The 27,053-nt window shown below is 52.6% G+C and overlaps 1 protein-coding gene across 2 annotated transcripts; it reads right to left on the minus strand.

The window, feature by feature from the left end:
- Window positions 1-238: 238 nt before the first annotated feature.
- Window positions 239-25,280, minus strand: Card10 (caspase recruitment domain family member 10). Of its 2 annotated transcripts, none has more exons than XM_051189335.1 (21): window positions 25,151-25,280; window positions 24,607-24,858; window positions 23,848-23,985; window positions 21,548-21,873; window positions 18,120-18,311; window positions 17,017-17,172; window positions 16,122-16,247; window positions 14,650-14,841; window positions 13,557-13,682; window positions 12,551-12,666; window positions 11,706-11,734; window positions 11,240-11,363; window positions 5,740-5,899; window positions 5,394-5,505; window positions 4,733-4,976; window positions 4,501-4,570; window positions 3,492-3,585; window positions 2,647-2,805; window positions 2,418-2,533; window positions 1,929-2,041; window positions 239-1,330 (listed from the first exon to the last, which is right to left on the minus strand). In XM_051189335.1, the coding sequence occupies exons 1-21, from the start codon at window positions 25,278-25,280 to the stop codon at window positions 1,093-1,095; spliced, it is 3,213 nt and encodes a 1,070-aa protein (XP_051045292.1). In that variant the 3' UTR covers window positions 239-1,092. The 2 variants fall into 2 exon arrangements, with proteins under 2 accessions (XP_051045292.1, XP_051045291.1); XM_051189334.1 differs by having other exon boundaries at window positions 1,929-2,044.
- Window positions 25,281-27,053: the final 1,773 nt, after the last annotated feature.

Genomic DNA, 27,053 nt, shown 5'->3' on the forward strand with positions numbered 1-27,053 from the left:
GTTGATGGGGCCAGGCAAGGTTGAGGGCCCCCTACCTGGCACTGTGGCAGGTAAGGTGATGCCTGCACAGATGGCCAATGTCTCTGGGAGGAGTCAAGGGAAATGTGACCCTGCCCACAAAATGAGCAGGCTGGCATGGACCTGAAAAGTAGAATCTGCCAATGCTGGGGATGGAGACAATGGAGGGGTAGAACAGGAGCCCCAGGCCACAGACAGAAGCAAGCAGAAGGCCACCAACTTCTATGACAAACTTTAATGACTCATTATGTGCAGCTTGAGTAAAAGGCCTGGGAGTTACTCACAAGACGAACACTCAGGCAGCCTAGCAGCACCCCCACCCTGGCCTCCTAGAGGCAGGTGGGGAATAGGAAGCCAGCCAAGAGAACATATCCTGGTGTGCTAAACACACATGTGTTAGTGTCCAGTGTAACAGGGATGGTGTGATGTTTACACACAGGGAAGGATGACATACACAAGGAGACAAGGGTGTAGCTGACCAGTGCAGCCATGGTATCTGCATGACAATACACACGAGAACTACTAGTGAACTGTGGGGGCCACGTGATGGTGGCAGAACTGGTTGAGGACAAAGGGAAACTTATGCACCCAGATGGAGGGACAGAATCAAAGATCCATGAGGACATGTGTGCAAAGTTGGACAACAGTGTGAGAACTCTATTCCAGGGTGAGGGTGTAAGGAAAGGGCCCAGGCACACTCATAAGACCACAAATGGAAACACTGAGGATAAACTTGGGGATATGGGAGCCAATGAGATGCAGAGCAGCAAGTCAGGGCAGGTGCAAGGTCTGCCCAGTGGGCTCCCACAGACTGTGCAAAGCCAATGGCTGACTCTGTTAAGAGCCCAGGACAGAAGACCCACACTGGACAGTCCATGGGTCAAGGAAGGCCCCAACTGGGAAGGTCTGACTCCACTGCAGACACAGGATCTGTCTCATCAGCTGGCAGTCTCTCCAGCACAGATGAAGCCCAGGCATCAATGGGGAGTGTTCAGGCACTAGATGGAGGAGGCCAGGCATCTGTAGAAGAGGTCTGGATAGTGGATGGAAGAGCCCAGGGCATAGGATGGGTCCTCAGGCCTCACTGCTGCTGCCGCTGCCTCCTCGGCTACTGCCTCGCTCCACCCACACAAGGCGAGCCTGTTCCTGCAAAATGCGGCCACGCACCACCTTGGCCAGCTCCTCTGCGTGGCCCCATGCATGGGCAGGCACCTGTACCCAGGAACATGGCAATCCCCAGAGCCACTGTTCTGAGCCCCGGCACTGACGAAGCAACTCTGAATCTCGCCAGCCAGGCCGGCCCAACAGGCCCCTGTAGAGAAGGGTGGCAATCAGAGCAGGCCACTCATGTGCACATATGCTTGCTCACAACGTGTACACACACACAATACATACATGATACATGCACATGATACATAGTATATGCACACATGACAGACAACACATATATCACACACTAGTACACACTGATACCCAATACAATAGCAAAAGCACAATATATATGATACATGATATGCATGTAATATATAATATATATTACGTGTGGCATGCCTAATATACATATGGCATGAAGGCCACATATATGCATGATAGACAAGATACACTTACAATGCATGATACACATAATACAAACCCAGAGCATATACATACACAATACACATGATACACATACAACACACATACAATATGTGCATATGTATGAGACACATGGTACATATACCTGATACATACATGCACGTGATACACAAAATATGGACCCATGTTACAGACCTAACCCTGTCTAAAGATAAATACCCACAATACACACACACACACAATACAAACATGCACACACAGATGGACAGAAAGATGACAATCAGATGCAGAGCCAGAGGCTTCCACAGGGGTGCCAACACAAGGCCACCACTCACCTGATCTCACGAACATTCTTCTCAGTCACCTCCACATGGATGACGATGGGGTAGACCTCACTCTGCACCAACTCTCTCACGCCCCGTGCACCCAGCTCCAACAGACAGTGCTTCTTCTCGGAGCACAGACAGACACCTTACTCCTGGGACCACCTCCCCATTGCACCCACCCTGTCACTACTTCCCAGGAGAAAGTCCTGCTTCATCAGCAAAGAACCAAAGCAGACTGGAGACCCAGGCTCATGCAGGTCCCTCTGGACCTGGATCTTAACTGTCACTCCGCCCCCTCAGCCACCTCCCCGCAGCCCCAGCCAGCAAACAGAACAATGATAGTTCAGAAACAAGGATGTCAGGTAAGAAATACCAGCCCACACCTCAGAGCCATGATCATAATCCAACCAGTAAGGGGAAGACACTGAGGAGCCTAAGGGATGGCCCAGATGCTGGTTCCAGGTCCCAAATGGCAGCCTAAACCCCTCTAGTACTTACCTTCCCAACGGACTCCTGGATGGCACGGATCCTGTTGCCCAGCCCTGGGGTGGAAGGCCAGGCCTTGGGGGCTCCGGGAGCTGAAGATGTGCACTGTTCCTCTCCAGAGAAACTTTCTGTTAAGAACAAGGACATGAAGGACAAGGGGCCACAGCCTCACCTGCCCAGTGCCATCCAGCGCTCCTCCACCCCGCACCAATCCACTCACCCACCCAGGTGGCAGACTCACCTGCAGGGCACACTTGGAAATCCAGCCTGGAGCTGGGCAGATCCAGCAGGTTGCGGATGAGCCGGGGGGCCAGGCACTCAGGCAGGAGCACCACAGGCCGCAGGGCAGACACCAGTAGTGGACGCACCAGGCTGTAGGGTTTAAGGCTTCGCTCTAGCTCTGCAGAGAAGAGGGACATAGAAGAGATGTAGGGCTGCATGGGATACTTAAAACCACCATCCTCTTCTGCCACCTAGTTTCCCTCCCTAAGTCCTGTTGTGCTCACACAGACATGGTGGGGGCTGTGATTCAGAAGGCATCTTTCTGACTCTGTCTCAGATGTGCCCCCTTACAGGCCACTCCCAGCTCCGCACTTAGGGAGAGGCTTCCAACCACCAATTGGATCACATGACTCCCTGCTTTCAAAGTACTGCTGACTTCCCAACATCCCCAGGCAAAGGCCACATCCTCCCAGTGGTGATAAAAGCACTGCCTGAGGGCCTGGGGAGAACACAGCATCTGCCTGTACTGTGCTCCTACTGTAGCTGCCTGCAGTGTTAGGGCTTCTGCCTGCAGCTCAAAGCCATGCTCCTGCCATCAGGCCCAGGTCACTTCCTCTAGCCACCCCAAGCCCAGTCACACCTTCCCAGCCCCTGTTGGTGTATTAACCCTCGTCAGAGACGTGTGTGTGTGTGTGTGTGTGTGTGTGTGTGTGTGTGTGTGAGCACCTGACAATGGGTTGCCTTCAATTCATTCCACCATCAAGAGTCTTGTTCCTCAAGACTGTCCCCACTCTAAACCAGCACTGCTCAGAAGCACACTGAGCACCTCAGCAGTGGGGATACTCCCCATTCCCTCAGATTCACCTGAACAGAGCTCTGCCGGTAGCTGTTCTGCTGAGTCTCCTGCAGCGCCCCCTGCAGGCTTGGGCCTCACCAGCCCTAGGGCACGCTTCTTCAGCTGTCAGCACAAGAAGGAAGACCATCACACAAAGCACAACTTATCCCAAGGGACACCCATCCCAAGGGGACACCCATCCCAAGGGGACACCCATCCCAAGGAGACACCCATCCCAAGGAGACACCTACCCAAGGGGACACCTACCCAAGGGGGAACCCATCCCAAGGGGACACCCATCCCAAGGGACACCCATCCCAAGGGGACACCCATCCCAAGGAGACACCTTCCCAAGGGGACACCTACCCAAGGGGACACCTACCCAAGGGGGAACCCATCCCAAGGGGACACCCATCCCAAGGGACACCCATCCCAAGGGGACACCCATCCCAAGGGGACACCCATCCCAAGGGACACCCATCCCAAGGGGACACCCATCCCAAGGGGACACCCATCCCAAGGAGACACCTACCCAAAGGGACACCTACCCAAGGGACACCCATCCCAAGGGGACACCCATCCCAAGGGGACACCCAGGAGGACAACCTATGGTAGCAGCAGAGGCAGCCACATGGCTGCAAGCTCTTCACACTCTGCCTGGTACACATACTCCCTGTCAGCTTTCAGCAATGGGGTTTCCCAGGGAAACTCACTTTGCTATGGGCACGGTAGTGACCCAGCCCAGGGACTGAGAATATGGCAGTTCTTGGATGCCCACGGTGTACTAGACATACTCCTTCCTGAGCATAGGGCACACTCCACTACATTTCATCTCTCCACCAACCCGCTTGAAGAAACTAATGCTCTCTATTTCCTAGGTGCCTAGTACATCAGTTAAATCCCACTGACACGGTAGAGTAGCCCCCCCCCCTTCCTCTTTCCTCAAGGATACAGAAAACTCAGCCCGCCCCTCCCTCTGAGCACCACCCTATTGGTCTGTCGCTAGTGCTTCTCTCCCTGCCCGCCATCCCTGCTTACATTGCTTCGAGGACTTCGGTGCCTGCTGGAGAGCAAGCATTTTTCCTGGACTTCTAGCAGCTGCTGCGCTCTACAGGAGGAAGCTGGGTCACACAGGTGAAGAGAAAAGCGAGCCCCAACTACTTCTCCTCCAACTCATCCTGTCCCAGAAGGCTGTGAGGGATTCCAGGGAGGAAGGGCTACATCCCTGCTCCAGATCCCAAGAGTCCCCACCCCAGGCCTCCAGTGTTACCTCTGATAATTAGGCACAGTGCCCCGGTCCAGGTCCCGTAGGGTGAGGGGGTCAACTCGAGTGCAGAACCATTCCTGCCTCCGCTTGTGTGCTGGGTCCACCAGCCGCAGGATCTCCTGGGCTTTTACACACAGGGCATGGGGATCGGCCCGCTCAGGCAGGGAGAGGTTGGCTCGAATGTAGAAGGGCTCTGTACCTGATCCCTTCACCCAGGCATCCAGGGCCTCATGGAAGGACTGACAGGCTGGGTTTGAGGAGGATGGGGAGGAAACAGGAGGCTGGTGAGCCCAAGGATTGGCTTCAAGGGACCCCACTGGCCAGTGACAGGACCCTCGGTAGGGCTGCAAAGACCTTCTTCAAGTGGGGAACTTAGTTGAAAAAGAGGTAAGGATTTGCTGAAAGCTCCCCAGTCCCTAACCAACAGTGCCAGGACTCAAAGCCAGGCCTCTGGATTCTAACTGCAGTACCCCTTTCACAGTTAGCACCTACCAAGCAGAGAAAGGACACAGAAACACACAAAAAGGAGGCCACAGCACTGCTGCGCACTGGGCGTCTGCATCTGCTTCCAGGCCCTTCTGCTCCTACCCACACCCAAGACTGAAAGAGCCCTGATTGGCTGGGTCTCATGAGTTCAATGGGTCCACTCAGAGACCAGGCTTACCCTTTGAGTCCAGCAGGAAGGGGAGTGTAGAACCCTGGTTCCAGGGCAAGGTCCTCTGCTGGGCCTCAGCTTCCAAGCCTGCCCCCTCCAGGCCAGTGCCTTCTGTCCTTGGCTGAGTAACCCAAACAGTGAATGATTTTAGGGATGTGACTCTGTCACAATACCATCATCCTGCCCCACCTCCCACTCTACCAAAATAGACTTTATTCACTGCAGGCTGAGGGCAGAGCAGTTTCTACCTCAGCCAGTCCCCAGGAACCCCACCCACGGGATGCTGCTCCACTGACCAATGTCTGCCCTTGTTAAAGCAGGACTCTCGCTCCCAACTCAGGGAGAGGAACCTCACCTCTTTCTGTTCTGTCCTGGCTGAACCAGGACCAGATAGCACCCTTCGCACCACGGCCCCAGACCATCTGTCCCCAAGGACTGGCAGGCTATCTGGACTTTTATCCTGGAGTTCCAGGACTCCAGAAGGACTCCAACCAGATACTCGGATGGCCAGAGACCTTAGAGAAAGAGGGAAGACAGGAACAAAAGTCCAGTCGGCACTGTAATAGTGCACCTGCAAAGCGACCATGATTCTGCTGCCTGATCAGGCTCAGTGTCCCTGAAGTGCCCTGACATGCCACACACCACCCACCAGAGCCTGGTCACACTGCCAATGCCTTAAAACTCAAGTCAGACACAGCCTCTCCCTCCCAGACACACCCACCCCACCCCACCCCTACCCCAGCTTCAGGCCTACTTTCTCACTTTCTCTTCAGAACCCTTCAGCCCCAGACATCCATGAAATACAGCCTGTACCCCAAACACCCAGTCTGATGTCCAACACACTGAAGATGGAAGACCAGTCCAAGGAAAGGGCATCATTAGAATCTAATCTGGAAGCAGCTGCAGGGGAGCAGAGGGTAGGAAGAGACCTCTGGGGAAGACATGCCTGGCTCACATCTCAGTGAGGAACAGAGGTACAGTGACAGATGGAGGAGGGTCAGGCCTGACCCTGTCTGAGCCATGGGAAGGCATTTGTCCATCCTACATCCTGACACAATGGAAACCACTGACTGTAAAGTCAGAGACATGTTGGAGTCCCCACAGACACAGTCCTGCCCCTCCCTGGGTGAGCACTGGCAGGGCCCAGCAGCCAGTCCCAGACAAAATGACCCCAAGTCTCTTCCATGTGCCTGAGGCTGGGCCAGCTGCAGAGGAGCGCTTCTTCTAACAGAGCCTACCCTACCTGACAGCACTGACATTGCCCCCTGCAGCTGGCACCTGTCCCCTCTGTCAAATCAGAAAGCCAGGCCTGTGGGCCTGTCCTGCTTCATGGAGGCCCTGTGGAAAGACCTAGGCAAAATGGGGAATCCTGAGACTTGTCCACCAGCAGTTAGGGCAAGATATTCTGGAAGACTCCACCAATTGTATCCAGCTCACTATATATGGGTCATCCTGGGCAACAACACAAAATCATAAATGACTTAAAACATTATGAGATTTTTTTTTCTGGTATCTTTTGTAACTCAGTCACACAGAATGTAAACTATGTAGATGACAACCTCATGTTGAAACAGCAGAAGTCTGGACATGTCTGCACGAAACCCTATCTACCTAAACCACGTCCTAAGCTCACAAGAATGAACCGGCTGCTTGCCCATAATGACAATAGCACCCCTTTGCCCCCATGGGTGTGAGGGTCAGATGAAAGACAGACAAGGCAAACAGCTGTGTGGCCACTGTGGGTCCTGACCAGTTCTTAGTAGAACTGGATACAAAATGTAATTCTGCCTCCTCACAAGTAACCCTCTCTTGCGCAGGGTCTTAGGTACCCTAGGTGGGCTCTCTATACTCCACCTTGCTTATACAAGGTCTCAGCTACCTCAGGCTGGCTCTCTATGTAGCTGAGGATGACCCTGAACTTCTGATCCTCCTGCCTCCACCTCCCAAGTGCTGGGATTACAGGTATGCATCACCATATCCGGTTTATACAGTACTGAGCTCTGTGCATGCTAGGCAAGTACTCTATCAACAAGCCACATTCCCAAGCCTGGACCATTGTCTCATGAGCTGTTGATTTCAGGTTCTTCCCAGGCTTTTCTTACCAAGGTGTGAGGTCAAAAAAGTTGAGAGAGTAAAGTGCCATTGAGGGGAACAGCATGGCCTGACTAACCACTAATGTCTGCACTTACCCCTCGTGCCAACTCATCCGACTTGTCCAGCCACGAGTGGAAATGTAGTGGGCTCGATTTCAGTATCTATGTCCTTAAGGGAAGTGCTCAAGAGACTCTGGAAACCTGGCACTCTCACACTGACACACGAAGGTAAAACACCAATGTAAATAAAATAAAAATAAATAAATTTTAAAAAGAAAGAAAGAAACTCTGGCCCAGCTGATAAAATGGCTCAGCAGGTAAAGTTGCCTGCTGTCAAGTTTGGTAGCCTGAGTTCCATTTCAGGTACCCACATGATAAAAAAAAAAAAAAAAAAAAAAAAGACAGAGAGAGAACCAAATGCCACAGCTGTCCTCTAACCTCCACACTTGCTCTATGGTGCATACACACACTTTGGCAACTTCCTGTCATCAGGTGGGACTGAGGACAATCCCATGGGCCCAATTTCCCCAACTGCTGCAAACCCACAGATTGCAGCCATATTCATAACTGTGCCAGAATAGGTATTCTCAAATTCCTCCCTTGCCCCTGAATACCCTAAAGACTGAGCATCCCCTCCTCAGAACTACTGTGGACAACCACCCCTCCCGGAGTCACCAAAGGACCTGTGACTTCTCTGAGCCTCCACAAACAATCACCCTGCTCTGAGCACTGGTCAGAGTTCTAGGAATGGCCTAGGGGTGGGTGGGAACAGTGCAGAGAGATCCCTTGTTTGGGACCTCAGCAGATTCAGAGGAGGGTAGAGAACAGGACAGGCTAGCTGACACTGACCCTGGCTGGGACTGGGGCACTGGGGCCTGAGAAGGACAGGGGCTCTCCAACTCCTAGAACTCCAACTCCTAGAAGGGCTCCCAGCCCTACCCATCAAGTCGGAGAACATGCCATTTCTGCCAGCTGTGAGTGGTAATGCCGTGTGAGTGTCCCTGTCCTGGGGCACTGTGGGAAGATCTCCAGGCTGTGTATGTGACTGATTTGCATCAGTCAGGGATGTGGGATGCTAAGGCTAAAGGCTCTGACAACTCTCTAGGAGGTAGCAATGTCACTATAATGCTAGAGGTGTGGGAAGCTGCAGGTACAAAGGAGTTGCCACTTAGCAATAGTGGCACAAGCGGTGGGTAAATGGATGTGGACAAAGACTGTTAGAACATTCTCTCAGTGTGGTCAGAAGATTCTAGAGATCTCTAATACCAGGTGAGTAAGTATAGGCAAGTGCAGGGTTCTGCTAAGAGATGACAGACCAACTTTCTCTAATGCTCTCCTAGACCCAGCACCTACACCATTCTTGGACTCTTCTCTCCCACCTCCCCACACCGCCATCTGTCCAGTGCTCTTCTAGCTCTACTGCCTGACTTCCCACCATCCTTCTCTGCCCTGTGCCCTAACAGAGGAGTGGAGAGGCTGGAGGGAGTGACAGAGTTGGCAGTTAAGAGGCTCAAGAGCTATGTGTATGGTACCCAACACCTGCACCACAGACAGAAGATAGGTGTGCCCAAACTACACCAGCCTCCAGTGGCTTTGGACCTAGAACAATTCTTGACCGGGTTCTGGGCTAGGGAGACAGCTCAGTAAATAAAGCACTCGCCTAATAAACATCAGGACCTGGGTTTAAATGTCTGATACCCACACGAAAGCCACACCTATAACATCAGCACTGGGGAAGCAGAGACTGAAGGAGGTCTAGCCAAAACAGTGAGCCCCAGGGACAGGGAATTGAGGCAGACAGCCGTGCAGGAAGTCAGCTCTGGCCTCCACACCTGCACTCACATGCCAGCACACCAATGCGTGCATACACCCCATATACTACTACAAAGACCACGCTTGCTCGTGTGCAGTTACATGCACGAATGCACAAAGCCACAGCAGTAGCTAGAATACCCAAGACTAAGCCAGGTACTATTCAAATTAGGAACTGTGGGAAAGGGAAAGGATGGGAGAGATTGTGGAACCACATTATACAGCAGGAGACTGGAACATTAGGAAATTAAGTGGCCTGCCCAAGCTCCCACGGTAGCATTAAACAGCAAGAGTTGTACTCAAGCCTCTGGGTGCAAAGCCAGCTTTCTGGGACCCAAGTGGGCTACCCTGGCCTGAAGTTAGGGAAGGGCCTGTCCCCGTTCCTCTTTCAGCCGCCCCGGAGCCCAGCCCAGTCTGTGTCCTTCCTTCAACTCCTTCTTCCCCAAAACAGCACGGGTAGCAGGGTGACCCTGGTGATTAAAGCCCAAGCCTAGGAGGGGTGAGCCAGAGCTTCACTCCCAGTTCTGCATCCCGGCGCCCCCTGGAAGAGAGCCAGGACCCCGCTGCAAGCCAGAATGGAGGAAGGGCCACGGCAGGCAGGAAGGGCGGTACCTCCACCCCTTCCCCCATAAGCACATCCTGCACAGGCTGAGACAATGTCACACTGGGCTGACTGCTGGATTGGGATTGCAAGAGAAGCAGGGGGTGGGGGTAGGTGGGTGGGTGGGGTGCTGAAGGCCTGTCCAAGCTGAAGGCCTCTGGTCCTGCTCTTCCTTGAGCTGTTTGTCTTGACATTCATTCCCCTGCCCCTAACCCCATCTCACACTGGCTGGCATTCAGTGTTTCCTAAGGCCTTCCTAGAACCCAAATGTGAAGGGGACACTGAATGGCCCTGGTACTTTTCAGCTCTATGGTCTTAGGCAAGTTCATTAATGCCTCTGAATTTTATGTTTTATGAAACAAGGACAATCAAAACAACACTTAAGCCAGGCGTTGGTGGCACACACCTTTAATCCCAGCAGTGGGGAGTGGGGACCACAGGACAGAGGCAGGTGAATCTCTGAGAGTTCAAGGCAAGTCTGGTCTACACTGTGAGTTTCAGGACTATGCAAGGCTATGCAGAGAAACCCGGTCTTGAAAAACAAAACAAACAACAAAAGAAAAATCCACGCAGTCCCAGGAGTGAAGCAGCCTGCAGCTGCCCTGGCACTGAACGGCAGCGGAACACTCCCAGACATCTAATTCACACAAGCCAAAAGCCACATGTTAGGCCTGAGTCATGGAGCCCACTAAGACTCATTCTGCCTGAATTTTCACCTTCCATCTCCCCTTCTTCCCCCCTCACTGACTCCAGGTCCTTCCCTGGCCAACCTTTCCTTACTTCCCCCAGCAGCCCTGAGTTCAAAGGTCACTGTGGCCCTGGGGAGATGGGGGACACCTCCTTCCCCAATGAACAGAGTGGGTCATTGTCAGGACATCCTGCTGTAATGTTCTGTAACTTCTGTTTTGGGTTTGTAGCCAAAATAGCTATAGGGGCTCCTGTGTGGTCCCAGCCCCAGCTCCATCACTCAGCTGGACACTGCCCACAAAAGGCTCAGAGCAGGGATGACTAGCAAGAAGCTGGAATGAGGGCGACATGAGGTCTGCCTGGCAGAGTTCTGTTCACATGAGCCAGAAATTCCCAGAAACCCACATGCAGAAGGGATCATTGTTGCCTTCAGCCAGTGAGGAAACTGAGGCCCAGGGAGACGTGAGCAGCTGGGGCTCTCACAGCACAGACAATGGTAACAGGATTTGATTGAACTCCAGGGCTGCCACTGTTTGAAGACCTTACTGTTCACAGATACCTACAGTAGAGGTGTGGTCTGCTGCCTCCCTGCTGAATCCTGACCCTCTGCAGCCACGTGGTGATGCCCAAACCCTACTCCACCATCCTAGAGAACTGCATACCTATTGAGGAGGTCCAGGCCACAGCCCCGGGCCAGGAGGCCTTCTGGCTTTCCCAAAGGCCATACACTGTCAGAGGAGGAGGATGAAGAGAGGCCAGGGGACCAGGGCTTAAGAGTCACACTCCCTAGGAAGGAAGAAGGCGGTCAGGAGTTTAGAGAGCCGGAGGACAGCCGAAGGCAATGAAAGGACGTTGGCAGGCTCATGGCCCCAGGGGCACAGAGCTGGGCCAGGGCCATGGGGTGAGGCTCCAGTTTCCTAGAGGAGTAAGAGGTAGGAAGGGAACGAGGGGCCCCACACGGCACACCCAGGGGCAGGTGTGCAAGCCAGACCCTAACCCTCAGGACCCTCCCACGCACCCTCTCTGTCTGGACAGGGACACACACAGGTCATGGGGAAAGGAACACAGGGTTAGACCAGTGGCAAGGAACTCCCCAAAGTGAGCCTCCCCCAGGGCCCTGGGAGTTACCTGTGATATCCGACATACTGCTAAAAGACCTGGACAGAGAGGAGATGGGGTGGCAGGTGAGACCGATGACACTCTACCCTACTCTGTCTCAGTCCCCCAGCAAACACTGACCAGGCCCCAGGCCCAGGGCACCCAGGCCACCAGCCCCCTAAAGCCACGAGGCAAGGAGTTAATTGCATTGATCCACAGCTGGCTTGTCCTTCAATGCCACCTCCCCTGACCTCTCACCCTGCCATCACCCTCCCCCGCTACCTTTGGCCCTTGGCTCCTAATTGTACTTCCTGAGTTAGGCTACCTTGCTCACACCTGTTCCTGTGACAGCAGGTCATTTCACAGCAAGCCTGTGGGCACCATAGCCTCCTCCAGCCCAACCTCTCATCAGGAGGCCACTTAGAGGGGGAAGGTAGTAATGGGAAGGGCCAGAAGACAGGAAATCCCACATCCTGCTCCAGCAATTACGGATATGGCCTGGGCTTTCTGACCTAATGCTGCTACCTGAAGCTGTGGCCTGGCTTTCTTGCTTCAAGTACCGCACCCCTGGAACCCTTCTCTGCACCCTCAACCTGAGCCAACTGGGTTTCTAAGGTTGAAAATCTGAGCTCTCAGGCTGCTTGCGGTGACTTTCCTGCCCCAGTGCTGGGCTACAGCTGAGTCCACTCTGCCCTTTGACCTCACCCTGACCTGATTTGGTTCCTCTTTGAGCTTCACTGTTTCTAGAGCAGTCAAGAGAAGGGGCTGTTGGTCCTGCATGACTCTGCAATTGAACTCAAAGGGCACAGCTGTTCAGGACCCAGCAACCCTTCCTCATGGGGGAGCTCCCTCTGCCCCCCCCCCCCGCAGCTTACCTCTTAGGGGGCTCTGGGTCCTCCTCACGCTGCCTGCGGAGAATGGAGCCAGCACTGGGTGGAAAGGGCAGGATGGAGAGCCGGTTGATCTCCTTCGCACTGTCTGAGGCTTCCTCCTGCAACCCCAGGATAAGGCCTGTTACCTCCAGCCCACCCATCCCAGCCCTCAGCTCACAAGTAAGACTTGGGGCCTAAGACAAAAGAAAAGCATGCAGTGTACGAGGCCCCCACACCTGAGGGTCCCCACACCTGAGGGTCCCCACACCTGAGGGTCCCCACTCCTGAGGGCTCTGGGAGATGTGTAGCCAGGGAGGTGTCACTGAACACGTGTGGGAACCTGAGTTGGATCCTCAACTACCACACAAAAAAGCAAGGCATAGTGGCACACCCTTGTAACCCGTGATGGGGAGCAAAGATAGGAGGGTCCCTGTGGATTGCCAGTCAGCCTAGTCTAGACAGACAGTTTCAGTCTCCAAAAAAAAAAGAAAGAGAGAGAGAGGGAGGGAGGGAGACAAAAGACAAAGTAAGCACCAAAAAGATTGCTTGATGGTTAAGAGCTTCTATTGCTCTCAGAGGAGCTAAGTTCTGTTCCCAGCACCCACACTGAACATTCACAACTACTCCAAGGGGACCAGACATCTCTGGCTTCTGAGGATACCCATACCCACACATACATACCCAAAGATATGTATACATACAAATAATTAATATAAAAATAATAAAAATAATTTAAAGAAACAACAGGGTAGATGGCTCCTAAAGAACAACCCCTAAGGCTGACCTCCAATCTTCTCACACACACACACACACACACACACACACACACACACACACACGCATGCAGAAACACCTGCACATAGAAACACACATGGGGGAAGATTCTCAGTTTCCCTGGACCTTGACATGCTTGTCTGTGAAGTGCAAGAGTTGGCAAACTGGAGACAGTGCATGTTGGTGATATAGGAAAGTCTCAGGCTTCCCTTATTTGGGGTGAATGACAGCTTACCGAGGTATGGGCCTCAGATCCTGTGGCTTCTCCTGTGGCTTCAGGGCCTCCCAGTGGGGATGGGAACTCACTGAGGCTCCAGGTGCTGCTGAGGTTGGAGCACAAGGAATGGGAAGAGGTGCAGGCCTGCCAAAGAATAAGGCAAGAGAGGAGGTGAGCAAGCCTGAACCCAGGCTGGCCATGGTCAATACTTCACACCTGCTACATGCTACGCAAAGGAAAGATCTGGGCATAGGGTGCTAGATCTGGACCTTCATGGAATCCATGCCTCAGGATGGGAAAGACTACGGGCCAATAGTAGAACAAAATCATGCCAAAGGCGAGGGCAAGAGAAGGAATGTGCCCTGGACACAGAGCACAACAGAGGTCCCACTCTGCCTGGTATATCACTGCTTTCTGGGCAAAGTGAGATTTGAGTTGCTGACTCAGGATATGGGGGTTACTAATAGGTACAGTTGGGAAGGAAGATCAGGGCAGAAGCATCTGCAAAGGTCCTAAGTCAGGACCATGACAGAGTCTAGGATTTGCAATACAGAGACCCACAGGACCAGGTTAAGGGGGTACAGGGGTCCAACCTACTGGGCCCCTACTGGTTTGTTTTTTGTTTTTTTTTTTTTTTTCACCTCAGCACAAAAGCCACCAAGGTTCTGACACACAAGAGACCATATACTCATGTGTCTTCCTTCTACTCCTCCAGGCCCATGAGCTCATCACAAGCAACCCAAAACAGGAAACAGCAGAACTCCTGGTAGAGTTCAAGGGCCTCTGTCTGATTTCCCAAGGGCCTGGGTCCTGTGCTAGAGCCACCTGGCTGTGTGATCTCCAGCAAACCCCTGATCCCTCTAGTGCCTGCACTATGAAAGGATGGGAACAGCTTTTCTCTCGTGGAATTTCAAGGCCTGTGCTAGACTAGCCTCACTGCCTCTGAGGGTCACACTCACAGGCCCTCCGGTATCCAGGCTTACAGAGTGTCTGCAGTCCCCTTGCAGTAGAAGCCCAGCCTTAAAGCCAGCATATTTCTTCCCATGAAGCAAGGTTCCCCAAGTCCACAGCACCCCAGCCCCAGGGTGCTTAGCTTCTGCCCCCCACTCACCTTGAGACAGGAGCCCCCATGTGCCCGCTGCAGCTGTGCCTCCAGCATGGCCTTAGTCCCCTCCAGGCTGGTGACTGTGGTGAGCAGCTCATCGCGCTCCGCCTCTAGTCCCCGCACCTGCTTGCGGTACTGATCCTTCTCAATGAGGCTCTGAGAGTACTGCAACTGGATCCGGTCTCGGCTCTGGATTGCCTGGAAAGAGCAGGGTAGCCAGACTCTGAGGGAGGCAAGCTGGCTCAGTGGGCTGGATGAAACAAGAAGGGTGCTATCGCCTGAGGGCACTTCCTTTATGGGGTTCGGGTGGGGCTGTTTAGCATCAGCTCATTTTACCTATACACAGACCAACTAAGAAGATTGCCTTGCTTGCAGGTGGAAAAACAATACCATCAGGGCTATAGGTGGCTCTAGCTGGAAAGGGCAGAGTCCAGGAACATCACACCCCTAAACTTAAGATGCTTCCAAGCCAGGCAATGGTGGCACATGCCTTTGATCCCAGCACTTGGGAGGCAGAGGAAGTTGGATCTCTGAGTTTGAGGTCAGATGGTCTAGAGCCAGAGCTACACAAAGAAACCCTGTCTCAAAAAAAAAGCTTCTAAGATCCACTATGCATCTAACTTTAACCACAGCACTTGGGTCCCTATAGGCCCGGGCCCAGACTTGCCACTACTTCTGGGGGAGTTAGAAGCAAAGGCCTAGGGGATGGAAGTAGGCTGATTGCCTGAAAGTACCACAATCACAAAGCCAGGGACAACACCCCAAACCTACATTCTAAAGACTCCTAGGGGACTCAAGGGGCCATTCTCACATGGGTGATGGGACAAAAGCCTCATACTCTATCCAGAGGGGGCCCTTCCACACAGTGGACAGTGGCATAAAAGAACTGGTCTGAGGTCCTCAGCCTCCCTGCACCCTTCTCAGGAGATATGCCCATGATGCCAGAAACACAAAGCCAAAACCTTGGGGAATTTCTTCATCAGCAAATATTTGCAGGTCCCTCCTCCAGGCTAAGATGCTTGAGGGTTTTGGAGGGCAGGGGAGCTCGGGGTCTAAGGCAGATCTCTCAAGTGCTCATAGGAAAAGGCAGAGCTCCTGGCTGCAATGCAAGGACACCTATGTGATTTACCAAGGGCCTGGGCCCTGCTCCAGTGCCGCTTGCCCATCTGATCACCAACAAGGCCGACCATCCCTGGGCCCCATGCAATGAGAGGATTGGAGCAGAGTCTCTGGAGGACTGTGAGGCCCATACTGGACCAGTAGGCATCAGAGGCCCATGTTTTACAGTTCAGAACACTCCCAGGCTTGCCTGGGTATATGTGAAGATGCTTACCTGTCTCCCTGGCCTGCCAACCTCATCTCAATTCAGCAGTGCACATTTAATGTCTCTTCCTGCAATGCCAATCCTGCTTCCTCCTCCTCCCTAAATCAGAACCAGTGATGGGATGAGGGATGCCATGCAGCAAACTGCAGCTCACCTGGTCCCGCTCTTTCTCAATCTCCTCCAGCTGGGCCAGCACAGTGGCCATGCGGTGCTTATAGAGGTCACAGTCCTTGAGCAGCGTTCGGTGTTTGAGCCGCAGATCCTCCATCTCTTGCAGGTACTATGAGCAGGGCAGGTGGGCCAGGTTCAGAACCCCAAAAACCCAGGAAAAAAGTGCCCACTTCTCCAGGGGGATATCCTCAGCCATCGTCTTTGTCTTGTTGGACCTCAACTGCCTAAGTCATGAAACGGGCTTGATAATTCCAACATACCCTCCATGCCAGGGTCTCCCATGGAAAGTTTAGCCTACACCCTTCACTCTTCTCAGCTTCCTTTCCAGCATGCCTTGGGCACTTGGGTGTGCACTTTGCCTGCTAGCACCTGCCTGCTAGAAGCACCCTCTCCAGGAGTGGGAGCCTTGGAATTAAAGATTTATTTTATTTTATTTTTAAGTATGTGTATATGGGGGTGTAGACAAAGGACAGACAAGAGTAACCAATAGATCCCCTGGAGATAGAATTATAAGCCCTTGAGAGCAACCTGACATAGGTGCTCAGAACTCAAGTTGGGTCCGAACCCAGCTGCTTTTGTTTGCTAGGCAAGCACTCTATCACTGAGCTAAATTCCCAGACCCTGTGGGTTTTGGGGTTTCTTTTTAAAGATTTATTTCTTCATTTTAGGGAGTCTTTGATGTGTTTTCTAATGAATCTGCAATGCCTAAAAAGGATGAATGAGTATGGATGAATAAGCCTAGTTCTGCTGAAGATACCAATGGAAGGCCACTGGGGTATACCAACCATTCCTGGTAGTAAATACCCCCTCCTAAACCAGGGCATTAGCAGAAGGTGGTGGGGCAGGGTGGTGGTAGGGATGTGGGCAGTAGTCCCTACCTTGTCCCGCAGTTCTTCAGCCCACTGTAGCTCGCCTTGCACTGTGTGCAGCTTCTGACACAGCTCCTGCCTACTATCCTGTGCCTCCCTCCAGTCATGCTCCAAGATGTCCAGCAGGATGCGCTCAGAGCCTGCAGCCCCTGGCCTGCTCACCTCCTGCAGGGTAAAGTGGGGGGGGGGCACCTCAACCCTTGGTCCTCCAACCCAACATTGGGCATACAGAGGAAGGAAGACAGCCCTCAACCCTCCAAAACAACCAAGTGTGCTACTATCCCAGGCTTGGCACCTAGACCTCGGTTTCCCTATGTGGAGAGTGGTATGGCCCCTCCAGCCCCACTGTCCTTCAGAAGACATGAGCTTCTCAGGGAGGACAGTATATTCCCAAGCTCAGTCAGGGCCATGTCACAAACAAAACCCTAGCCCACTCCCAATCGCTCTGGTCCCACACCTAGCACTATTCCCAAGACCTATCCCCATCCCTCTGACTACAGGTTTTAAAGGGGCTGGTCTTGAATCCAAGATACAGACCCTAGGCCCACATCTGGTCACACACTCCCAAACCCACAAAATAAACAGTCTTCTTTCCACTTTCTATGTGGAAAAATGGCATGTCCACACTGCCACTGACACCAAGGACACTACACAAGTATCCCAAACCTTGAGACTTCACAAATTCCTGAATAGCCAGGAGTGGTGGCACAAGTCTACAATCCCAGCACTCAGGAGGCAAAGGCAGGAAGATTACCACAAATTTGAGGCCAGTCTAGGCTACATAACCAGTTCTAGATCAGCCAGGACTAGAGTGAGCCAGGTAAAAACAAAAATGCCCTAAACTTGATTTCTAACATCATATTTTAAAAGAGAAATTGGGACCCCTCTCTCTAGTGTATATACTCATATACACTCAGAGGTATAATTTTAAGGGGTTTGGAGATCTCTGGGGATTGGCTAAAGCCCCCGGGGCGTTCAGTACACTAATGCCCCAGAGTTTCAGGTGAGAAGTGAGCTGGACTTGCATCAGCCCTCAGCCTCTGTTGTCAGAAGGACAGTGGGCAGCAGAGGCCAGCTTGTGGCTGAACCACATCCCAGCACCAGGGTCCTACCTGCTGAAGACCTTCCTGGAGCTCCTGCAATGAGGCAGTCAGCCGCTGATTCTCTGCCCTAAGCTCAGAGAGCAGATCTGCACCATCTGGCTCCTTTTCCTTGTCTTCGGCCCCAGGTAGTGGCCCTTTGGCCCTCCGCAGCAACACACACTCTTCCTCCAGCCGGCTGACTTTGAGTTTGAGCTGATCCACCTGAGGCCCAAGACATGAATCAGCCTGGTTGGGACTCATTGAGGACCACCCCCGCAGTGTCACCAGATCTCTGAGAAGCCTAAGCAGTTGGGGGGGGGCGGTGTTTGTCTGCCTGATATTCAGTTCTGAAGAGCTGGGCAAATATGGGAGAAATAGGGAGGAGGGAGGGGGAAAGCCAAGGCTGCCCTCCCAGGGATAGCCTTGAAAAGATGTCATGAAAAGATGTGCTGCAGAGAACACTTAATTTGGCCAGTATCAGTGTGATAGAGGAGGGCTACATGAGAACAGGAAGGGGGACAGGGCCTTGTCCCTGCTCTGCCTGAACTGAGGGTAGTCTTGAGCAAGTTAATGCTTCTTCTGGCTGTGCCTTCCTGGGTCTCCTTATGTAGACCAGGAGGAGAAAGAAGTGATGGGCCTAAGGGCCACATCCAGACCATCAGCCAAGAATGCCCTTCCAGCCCAGATCCCACCCACCCAGCCCCCAACATGCACAGGGGAGCTGGGGGGGGGGGGCTCAGAAAATTCTTCACAAAGTAACTATGCCCATAGTCAGCACTCAGGAGGCTGAAGCAGGAGGATTGCCAGGATAGTCTGGACTAATAATATTAAACTCTTAAATTAGCCTGGGCTTCATAGTGAGACCCTGTCTTTAAACAAAGGAAAGAGGAAAGAAAATCCTTACAGAGAGGTTTTCTCCAAAAGATTAGCTTGCTGGTCCATGCCCAACCACCCCTCCATCCAGGTGTAGGCTTCAGGGTTCACTGTCCCTCATCTCCTCCCAGCCTCAACTTCATCATCAGCACAATGGGCCCCCCTCCCCCTGCCTCCCAGAGCTGTTAAGTACTGAGAAGACAATGACAGGACAAAGCAAGCTGTGAGGCAACCACAAGTGAGACACAGCCATTGTGGAGCTTCAGAAAGAAAGCCCAGAGCTCTGGCCTGTTACCAGCTCAGTGCAGGAAGCCAGAGCCTGGCCTGGGAGCTGAGTGGGGGTGGGCAGTTGGTGATACCTGGCCCAAAGCCCAACACATGGTTAGTTTGCTGGAGTACTGTGTTCTTGGCCAGGGATGTTTTCCAAATGAATGTGGGATGTGGGGTGGCCAGGCTGAGGGAAGAGGAACAACAGGTGCAGGCCATCAATGAGGCCACAGAGGGGGAAGAGCACAATGACCTCTGGGGATGTTCTCAAGACAACCAACGCCTAGTGTCCTAGGAGTGTTCTGGTCTAGAAAACAACTGCTGGTCCAGACCCCAGAGCCCAGGACAACACACACACACACACACACACACACACACACACACACACACACACACACACACGTCTGAAGCTGGGTCAGCAGCTCTTCAAATTAACAGTCCACTCCTCCACAGACACTGAAAGTCTTGACCCCTGCATTCCTTTCCACTCACAAAACATGCTTTGTGATCCATTGGAGAAAGACAGCTGGTTTCAAGGGCTGGCCTGACCACACCCTTCACAGCAAACCACAACTGCATACCCAGGTTCCTGCCTGACCCGCAGGCCAGCCGGCTTCCCCAGTGAACTCAGAACACAGGTCGCCAGCCAAGCCCCAGGAAACCTGGATACCTTTAATCCCAGTGTACAAACTCCTGAGCACGAAATTACAGCGTTCGCTCCTTAAATTTATGTTGCTTAGAAATAACAGCTCATTAACTTTGCACCCTATAAAACACAGCATTAAATCAGCCACCACAGACACCTGTCCATGGTGGGAGGAGGCCAAGCTGGGAAGCCAGGCCCCATTGGCTGCGCTGAGAACCTCCACCTGCAAGTCCTCTTTAAATTCTAAGACAGGAAAAGCTCCCAGACATGCAGGTGGATGAGGAGAGCAGTGTGGGTTCTCTATTTCATCTCCTCCTCACTCTACCCACTAAACACAAGTACAGCCACCAAAGCAGATGGTCCCATCTGTGAGCAAAGTGCTCTTCCTCTGCATCTTTTCCAGCCCCTCCCACAGCCCAGTAACGCCCCTCCCCATAACTGTACACACACAGGACATACCCCAATCACACGTGTACAATTGGCTCCTGACTGCAAACACACCACCTCCACCTCAAGGGGTGACAGTAGCCTCAGGAATCTCATCTGGGTTCCCTGCCCTCAAAACACTGAGCCAGCCAGCAAGTACAAACCCAGACAATGGTGCCCCAGAGTTCCAAGTGCTATTCACAACCCCAATCCCTAAGTCATCACTACCAATGTTTAAGCCAGGTTTGTGGGGGGAGGGCCTCCTAACACCAAAGTCAGAACCCACTGTAAATTAAATCCTAGAGGAGTCATGCTGTGTGCCGCTGGCACAGGGAGCCTCTGAGCCATATAGCATCTCAGTGCTTGGGACATCACATAGTGCTCATCAAACATGACAGAAACTCCATTTGAAGTATCACATCACATAGTGCTCATCAAACATGACAGAAACTCCATTTGAAGTATCAAGAAGAATAGAGGAGAGTAAGAGAGGGGCTCCATCCCTCAGCCTTTAAGAGACCCTCAGTCCATGAGAGGCAACCTGGAGATCCTCTGGAGAGGACCCAATGGGCCAGAATCAGACAGAATGGCATCCCCAGGAAGAGGCCTGCTGCGGTACCAGGCAGGCACAGTTCATACCTAGGCTCTGAGGCCTTGGACAAGCCCCTTTACCACCGTGAGCCCCTGCATCTATACTGGGGAAAGGAACCTGAGCACTGTGAGTTGGTGAAGACAAGATGCGCTGGGTGACTATGATGACTGATGGGGCTCAGACTCAGCATTGCCTTTGGCAAGCATTATCTCATCTGATATTCCACTAACCTCACTGAATCCTTACAGCCCAAAATCTCATCACCTTGGCACCTACTCTTGACAACCAAATCAGCTCCCGGAGTGTAGAGGTATGTCTCAGTACAGTGCTGGCCTAGCATGCCCATGCACTAGGTAAACAAGATGCCTGTATCCCAACATTTGGGAGGGGGAGGCAGCAGAATCAAAAGTTCAAGGCTATCCTCAGCTACATCCTTGAGGCCAACTCAGGATAGTTCAGAACCTGTCTCAAATAATAATAATAATAATTGTTATTATTATTATTATTATTATTATCATTATACTTGTTCCCAGAATGGCTACATGCTTTGGGTCGATGATGACTCTAAACATATATTTATGACCATGTTACCATTTCTTTGTTGTTCAAATATCTCCCTTCTCTATCAGAACCTACCATCTCCCCAGGGCCTACCGCAAGCTGCAGGTCTCGGCTACGCAGCACAGCTGAGTTCTTCTCCTCACTGAGTTGAGCCAGGCGCATGGCAATCATATAGTTCTCATCCTTGAGCCTCAGCAGCTCCAGGCTGCCTGCCTCCCAGTCCTCACGCAGCCGCTGGCAGCGTTCCTGTGCATGCTGCTGCTCCCGCAGCCGCTGTTCCAGCCCTGCCCGCTCTTCCTCCAGTGCCCGACCCCGGGCCTGTAGTTGTTGCTCTCGCTGCAGCTGGCTCTTTCGAGCTTCCCGAAGCCTCCGCACCTCAGTCATCAAGAACTGGGTCAGACCCTCAGGCCCTTCCTCATCTGCCAGGACAGGAAAGAGAATGTTCAAGAGGGTCGAACAAAATTCAGGGACTACACAGAAAAACTCAAACCAGAAAATAACTAGAGAAAAATTCTGGAAGATGTTTTTGCTATTGTTGGACAGGGAAGTTCTTCCCAAACAAGGCATAAAATCCAAAACTTATGAAAGAAAAAAAAGTGGGCAAATCTGTATTAAAATAAAGTTTGTTTGTTTGTTTGTTTGTTTGTTTGTTTGTTTTAAATCTCTGGCCAGATGCAGTGGTGCATGACTTTAAACCCAGCACTAGAGAGCCAGAGAAAGGTGGATTTCTGAGTTTAAGGCCAGCCTAGTTTACAGAATTCCAAGAAAGCCGGAGCTACACAAAGAAACCCTGTCTCAAAAAACAAAAACACAAACAAAACTCTGAAAAGTCAAAGAGCTAACAAAGTTAGTGAACAAGCAAAAATAAAGGAGGAAAAAACTATAATAGGACTCAAAGCCAGAATACATGAAGAGTTCCCACAAAGTAAGAAAAGCAAACAACTAAAGAGAGAGAGGAGCTAAACATATGTTCCAATCCACCAGCTATAACAGTAACACCCGTCACTAGTGTTTGTTGACTCCATTCTTTATACTAAACACTTTATCAACTTATTTAAACCTCATGGCACTGTAAAATAAATATCACCGCTCTACCCATCTTGTTTACCCACTGTTCACTAAATAGTAAGCTATGAACTATATCACTTAAGAAGATTAAAACTTTTCTGCGGAAGTGGTGTTCCACACCTTTAATCCCAGCACTTGGGAGGCAGGGAAGGATGGATCTCTGAGTTTGAGGCCAGCCTGGTCTACAGAGTGAGTTCCAGAACAGTAGTAGGACTACACAGAGAAACTCTGTCTCAAAGGGAAAAAACAGAAGTAAAAACAAAAACCAGAAGATACAAACCTGAAACATGATTTTTACTTATCTGCCAGGCAAAAATGTTTCAAGGTCATGTTCAACATTCATAAAGGTATAGCAAAGAATCCCTCACATTCTGTTGGGGGAGGTATGCTCACAAAACACTTAAAATATACACATTTTTTTTTTTTTTTTGAGAAAGTCCTCTTTAAAATTCTCCCCAGTTAAGAGCAGAACCTCACAGAGCTGTCCACGGGAGGATAGAGTATTACAAAACCAGAAGCAACCTAGTTGTCCACCGGTGAGGGATTCCACAAATGAGTTATGTGATGGGATGGCTTTACTAAGACACATTGCTTATGCTGCCCTTCAAACAAGCGGGATCAGCTACTTTCAGAAAAAAAAAAAAAAAAAAAAAAAAGGCAAGATCCTGGACAAGACAGACAGGCTGGCCAAGCTGGAGTGAGAGTAACTGCTCGGACAAGGAGCCTCGCCAACTATCCCACAAGACAAAAATGACAAGGTCTGGATGTATTATAGTCAAAGCTGGCTTGCAGCTCATTATATAGCCAAGGCTGGCCTTGAACTTGGCTCTGCCTCTGCCTCTGCCTCCTGAGTGTTATTACAGACCAACCCACAGTGGGCTTGGATTTCTTATTAATTTATTTATTTGGGAGCAGGAGAGAGCATATATATGGAGGTCAAAGAATAACTTTCTGGAGTTGATGCTCTCCTTGCACCACGTGGGTCCCATGACTGAACTCAGGTGGACAGGCTTGCTGGCTTGTGTATTCATCCACTGTGCCATCTCATTGACTCTTGAATGTTTATGTGACAAACTCTAAGCTGTGTGTGCAAGCCATACCATTCGGAAAAATTCATAGGGAGAAGAATCTTGCTAAGCACATGGACTGTGAACTCTGGATCCAGCCTAACTTCCACCTGTGGTGGAGGCCCTTAATAAACTTCTGCAGTCATTGCCTCAGTTTCTCTATCTGGCCATAGGAATAGTGGGAGTAGGTCCAGATGAGGTTATGGTTAGAAACCTCAGTCTGGCAGTGAGGCTGGGGCACCCACTGAGATTGCTCACCAAGGATCATGGAGCAGCGCTGGGCGGGTTCCTGGCCAGTGAGCAGCGTGAAGTGTTCTGGGTAGTAGAATTCCAGGGCTTCCAGGAAGGCCTCGAAGCCCCTCTTGCCACGACAGCGCAAGATGTCTATGAGGCGCCCTGAGGGTAAAGGTTGCAGCAAAGGTTGCAGCCAGGGTCAGTATGAGGGCTTCCCCAGTGCCCCTGCTCTCCAACACCACAATGCTCCAGGGCCCACGTTCCCCAGATTTTTGGGCTGTGACACACACAGGGGCCTGTCCCAACACATCAGGGAGCAAAACTCAGTCTTTCCTGGCTAGGAACACCAGGCCTTCCTCACAGCACATCACCTGCGCGCGCGCACACACAAACACACACACACACACACACACACACACACACACACACACACGCGCGCGCGCGCGCGCGCATTGCCTGTCTTTCCCTGGCATTGAAAATGCCCACATTGGCTTAAGTTCACTGAGACCCCTGGTCCCTTGCCAGCTCTGGTCCAAAGGCACCCAGGGGGAGAAGAGCCTCCGAAAATTGAGACCAGACTTCAGCTCTTGAGGAAAACCGATTCTCTAAGAGGTACCTGATTCTCAAAGGGGTGTGTTGCTACACAAATGGGACAGAAAGAACCAGAGAGGTCAAAAAAACACAGGAAAGATCCCACAGGGGTCGCCATTTACACCGGCCACCACGACATCCAGCCTTCTGTCGGGAATGAGCCCAAGAAACCCTTGGCGGCGGCGGGCTCACCGGTGCGGTTGGCCCGGCACGGGAAACGGTATGTGCTGAGCACCTCCTCCTCATCCTGCTCGTCCAGGACGCGGCATTGGCGCAGATACGGCGTGAGCTTGGCCGGGTTCAGGGCGCGCGTCAACCGGTGGCGGACGCCCTCGATCCGCTCCCAAAGCGCGTCCTCCTCGGCCTCCGACCCCGAGCCGGCCCCCGCCTCCTCGTCAGCCTCACCGGCGTCCGCCCGGCCCTGCATGGCCGCGTCCTCGGAGTCTACGGGTGACAGGCACGGTGGGCACGGAGCCGCGGCAATCGCACCTGGGCGTCACCCGCGGGTCCCCGCGCTGTCCCGCTCCGTCCTCCCGGGGCCCCATGCTGCTCTGCCTGCACCCTTCCGAATCCCTTAACTGTCCAGCCCGCGTCCTCCCGGATTCCCGTACGGTTCCGCCCGCGTCCTCCCGTGTCCCCAAGCTGTCCCGTCAGCGTCCTTTCGGGTCCCCACGCTGTCTCGCCCGTGTCCCTCCCTATCTACGCCCCGTCCCGCCCTTGTCTTCCTCGAACTCACCGCGGGCGCCACAATTACCCTGGGCTCCAGGCTCGGTGCTCGGCCGACGGCTCCGGCGGCGCGATGGGGAGGTGCCCTCGGGGTCATTGGCTCCGCCCCCCACCCCGCGGCCGCCCGGACCTCCCCACATCGCCCGCGCCCCGCTGCGCTCCGGCCGTGCTCCCAGCCGCTCTCCCGGCCGGCCGCGCCTCCCCACCCCCCACCCCACCCCGCTTCCTGTTTCCCGCCGGCTTTCCCGGCCTGTCCTGGCGGGGTCCCCGCGGCCCGCCCACACCTGCCCGGCCCCCGACGGGGCGGGGCCGCCACACTCAAGCTCACATCCCCGCGCGCTGCCGCTGCACACCTAGCCCTGGCCAAGCGCCCTGTCGCACCCATCTCATGCCCTATGCCAGGGTGCAACTGGCCACCCGGAGCCCTGAACAACAATAAGTGTCGGTTGCGCTAGCCACACAGGCCCTGTGGCAAAATAGGTCATATCAACTCAGCTGGCTCTGGGTTGAGACCTCACACCCAGGACCGCATCACACCCACCAATGTGCATGGTATATCCACTCTTCCTGGAGCCATACACCTGAGAATGTCTATTTCTCAGGAAATAGCTGTAAAGTGTGTGTGGAACAGGGCCTCAAGAAGCCAGCAGAACTTCCATACTTGTCCATCTTCTGGGACAGTGTTGGGCAGAACTTCAACCCAGGACAGGACACTCACATGCCTCTCCCTCCCCCAAACACCTTGTGTCAAAGCATTTGCAAGATCGTGATCTGCTGTGAGCCTTTGTAGTTCAGTGTTGGAATCATTGTATCCTGTTCCCAGCTGGGCTTCTTATCTGCCAATGACCTGGACAAGGACTTGCCCCTCCCCAGTCTCAGTGTTCCAGAACACATTGCCAAGAGCTCGCATCTTCCTCCAAGCTCAGGATAGTCTGTGTGGGCAGCAGAGGGGAGGGGTCATGGGCACCTTTCCAAAGATGGGAGTCAGTCTCTGCAGACATCCACACTGCACCTCCCTTCCTGGTTCAAGTTGAGGGAACATGGGGACCAGGATACTTGCATGTCTCAGTGGCTATTCCTCCAGACTGTAATCTGAGAGATGCTTGAGGAGGGCTTTGTGATTAAAGACAATTACTTGAGATAAGCAGCCTCAAAACTCCCTTCCACCTTGGAGACTAGCAGTCACTCCCACAATAAGGTATATCTGCAATCATGTGCTCTCTGGGCACTGCAAGGTACCCTCGGCATAGGGGGAGCAGGGTTGAGAGGACACAGAAGGAGCTGGAAAGATGTGTGAGTCTCCAACCCACCCATCCCTTCTGAATTTGATGCATCGCTCCCCCAAGGAAACAAGGTTCAGCCACAAAGGCCCTAAAGGAACAGCCCTAATCTACCTACACAGCCTGGTTCTATTTCTAGCCTTAAAGAACCACAGGCTGTGGTTGAGTTGGTTTTGTTTGAAATATTACCTTTTCACCTTCAGAAGAGCCCCTTTAGAAGGACTGAATTCTAGTGCAAACCTACACATCAACAAAGGATGAAGCAGAGGCCCAAAGAGGGCAAGAACTTGCCACACCCTGAGGTAGTGCTGGATCCAGCCCTGGCCCCTCTCCTTTTCCAAGCTCCAGATTCATACTAGGCTCCCTCCCAAGGAGTACCTCTCCTCTACAGGCATGGACACCCTGACTCTATGCTTTCCACAGCAAGCAGCGGCTCCTCCCTGTAGTGAATATTTTCACTTGGCAGGGATAATGGGAAGGAAGCCTGGAAAATGAGTCTTTGGTTAATTATTCTCTCATCAGAGGGGAAAACAGGGCCAAGGAATAGGCACTGAAACTAAGAGTCCACTGTAAGCTGACAGGGCAACTGTGTAGGGGTCACTGGGTCAAATCAGGTCCCAGAGCCCGGTCTTA

This window comes from Phodopus roborovskii, unplaced genomic scaffold (assembly GCF_943737965.1).
Source record: "Phodopus roborovskii unplaced genomic scaffold, PHOROB, whole genome shotgun sequence".
NCBI classification, from domain to species: Eukaryota; Metazoa; Chordata; class Mammalia; order Rodentia; family Cricetidae; genus Phodopus; species Phodopus roborovskii.

What these genes read in the sequence shown, in the direction of transcription:
- Card10 (XM_051189334.1), bottom strand. Translation starts at nt 25,280, where the DNA reads ATGTGGGGAGGTCCGGGCGGCCGCGGGGTGGGGGGCGGAGCCAATGAC. An exon ending in GGGTAATTGTGGCGCCCGCG is followed by an intron (nt 24,859 to 25,150) that starts GTGAGTTCGAGG and finishes TGTCACCCGTAG; the next exon opens with ACTCCGAGGACGCGGCCATG. An exon ending in CAGTATGTCGGATATCACAG is followed by an intron (nt 11,364 to 11,705) that starts GTAACTCCCAGG and finishes CTTCCTTCCTAG; the next exon opens with GGAGTGTGACTCTTAAGCCC.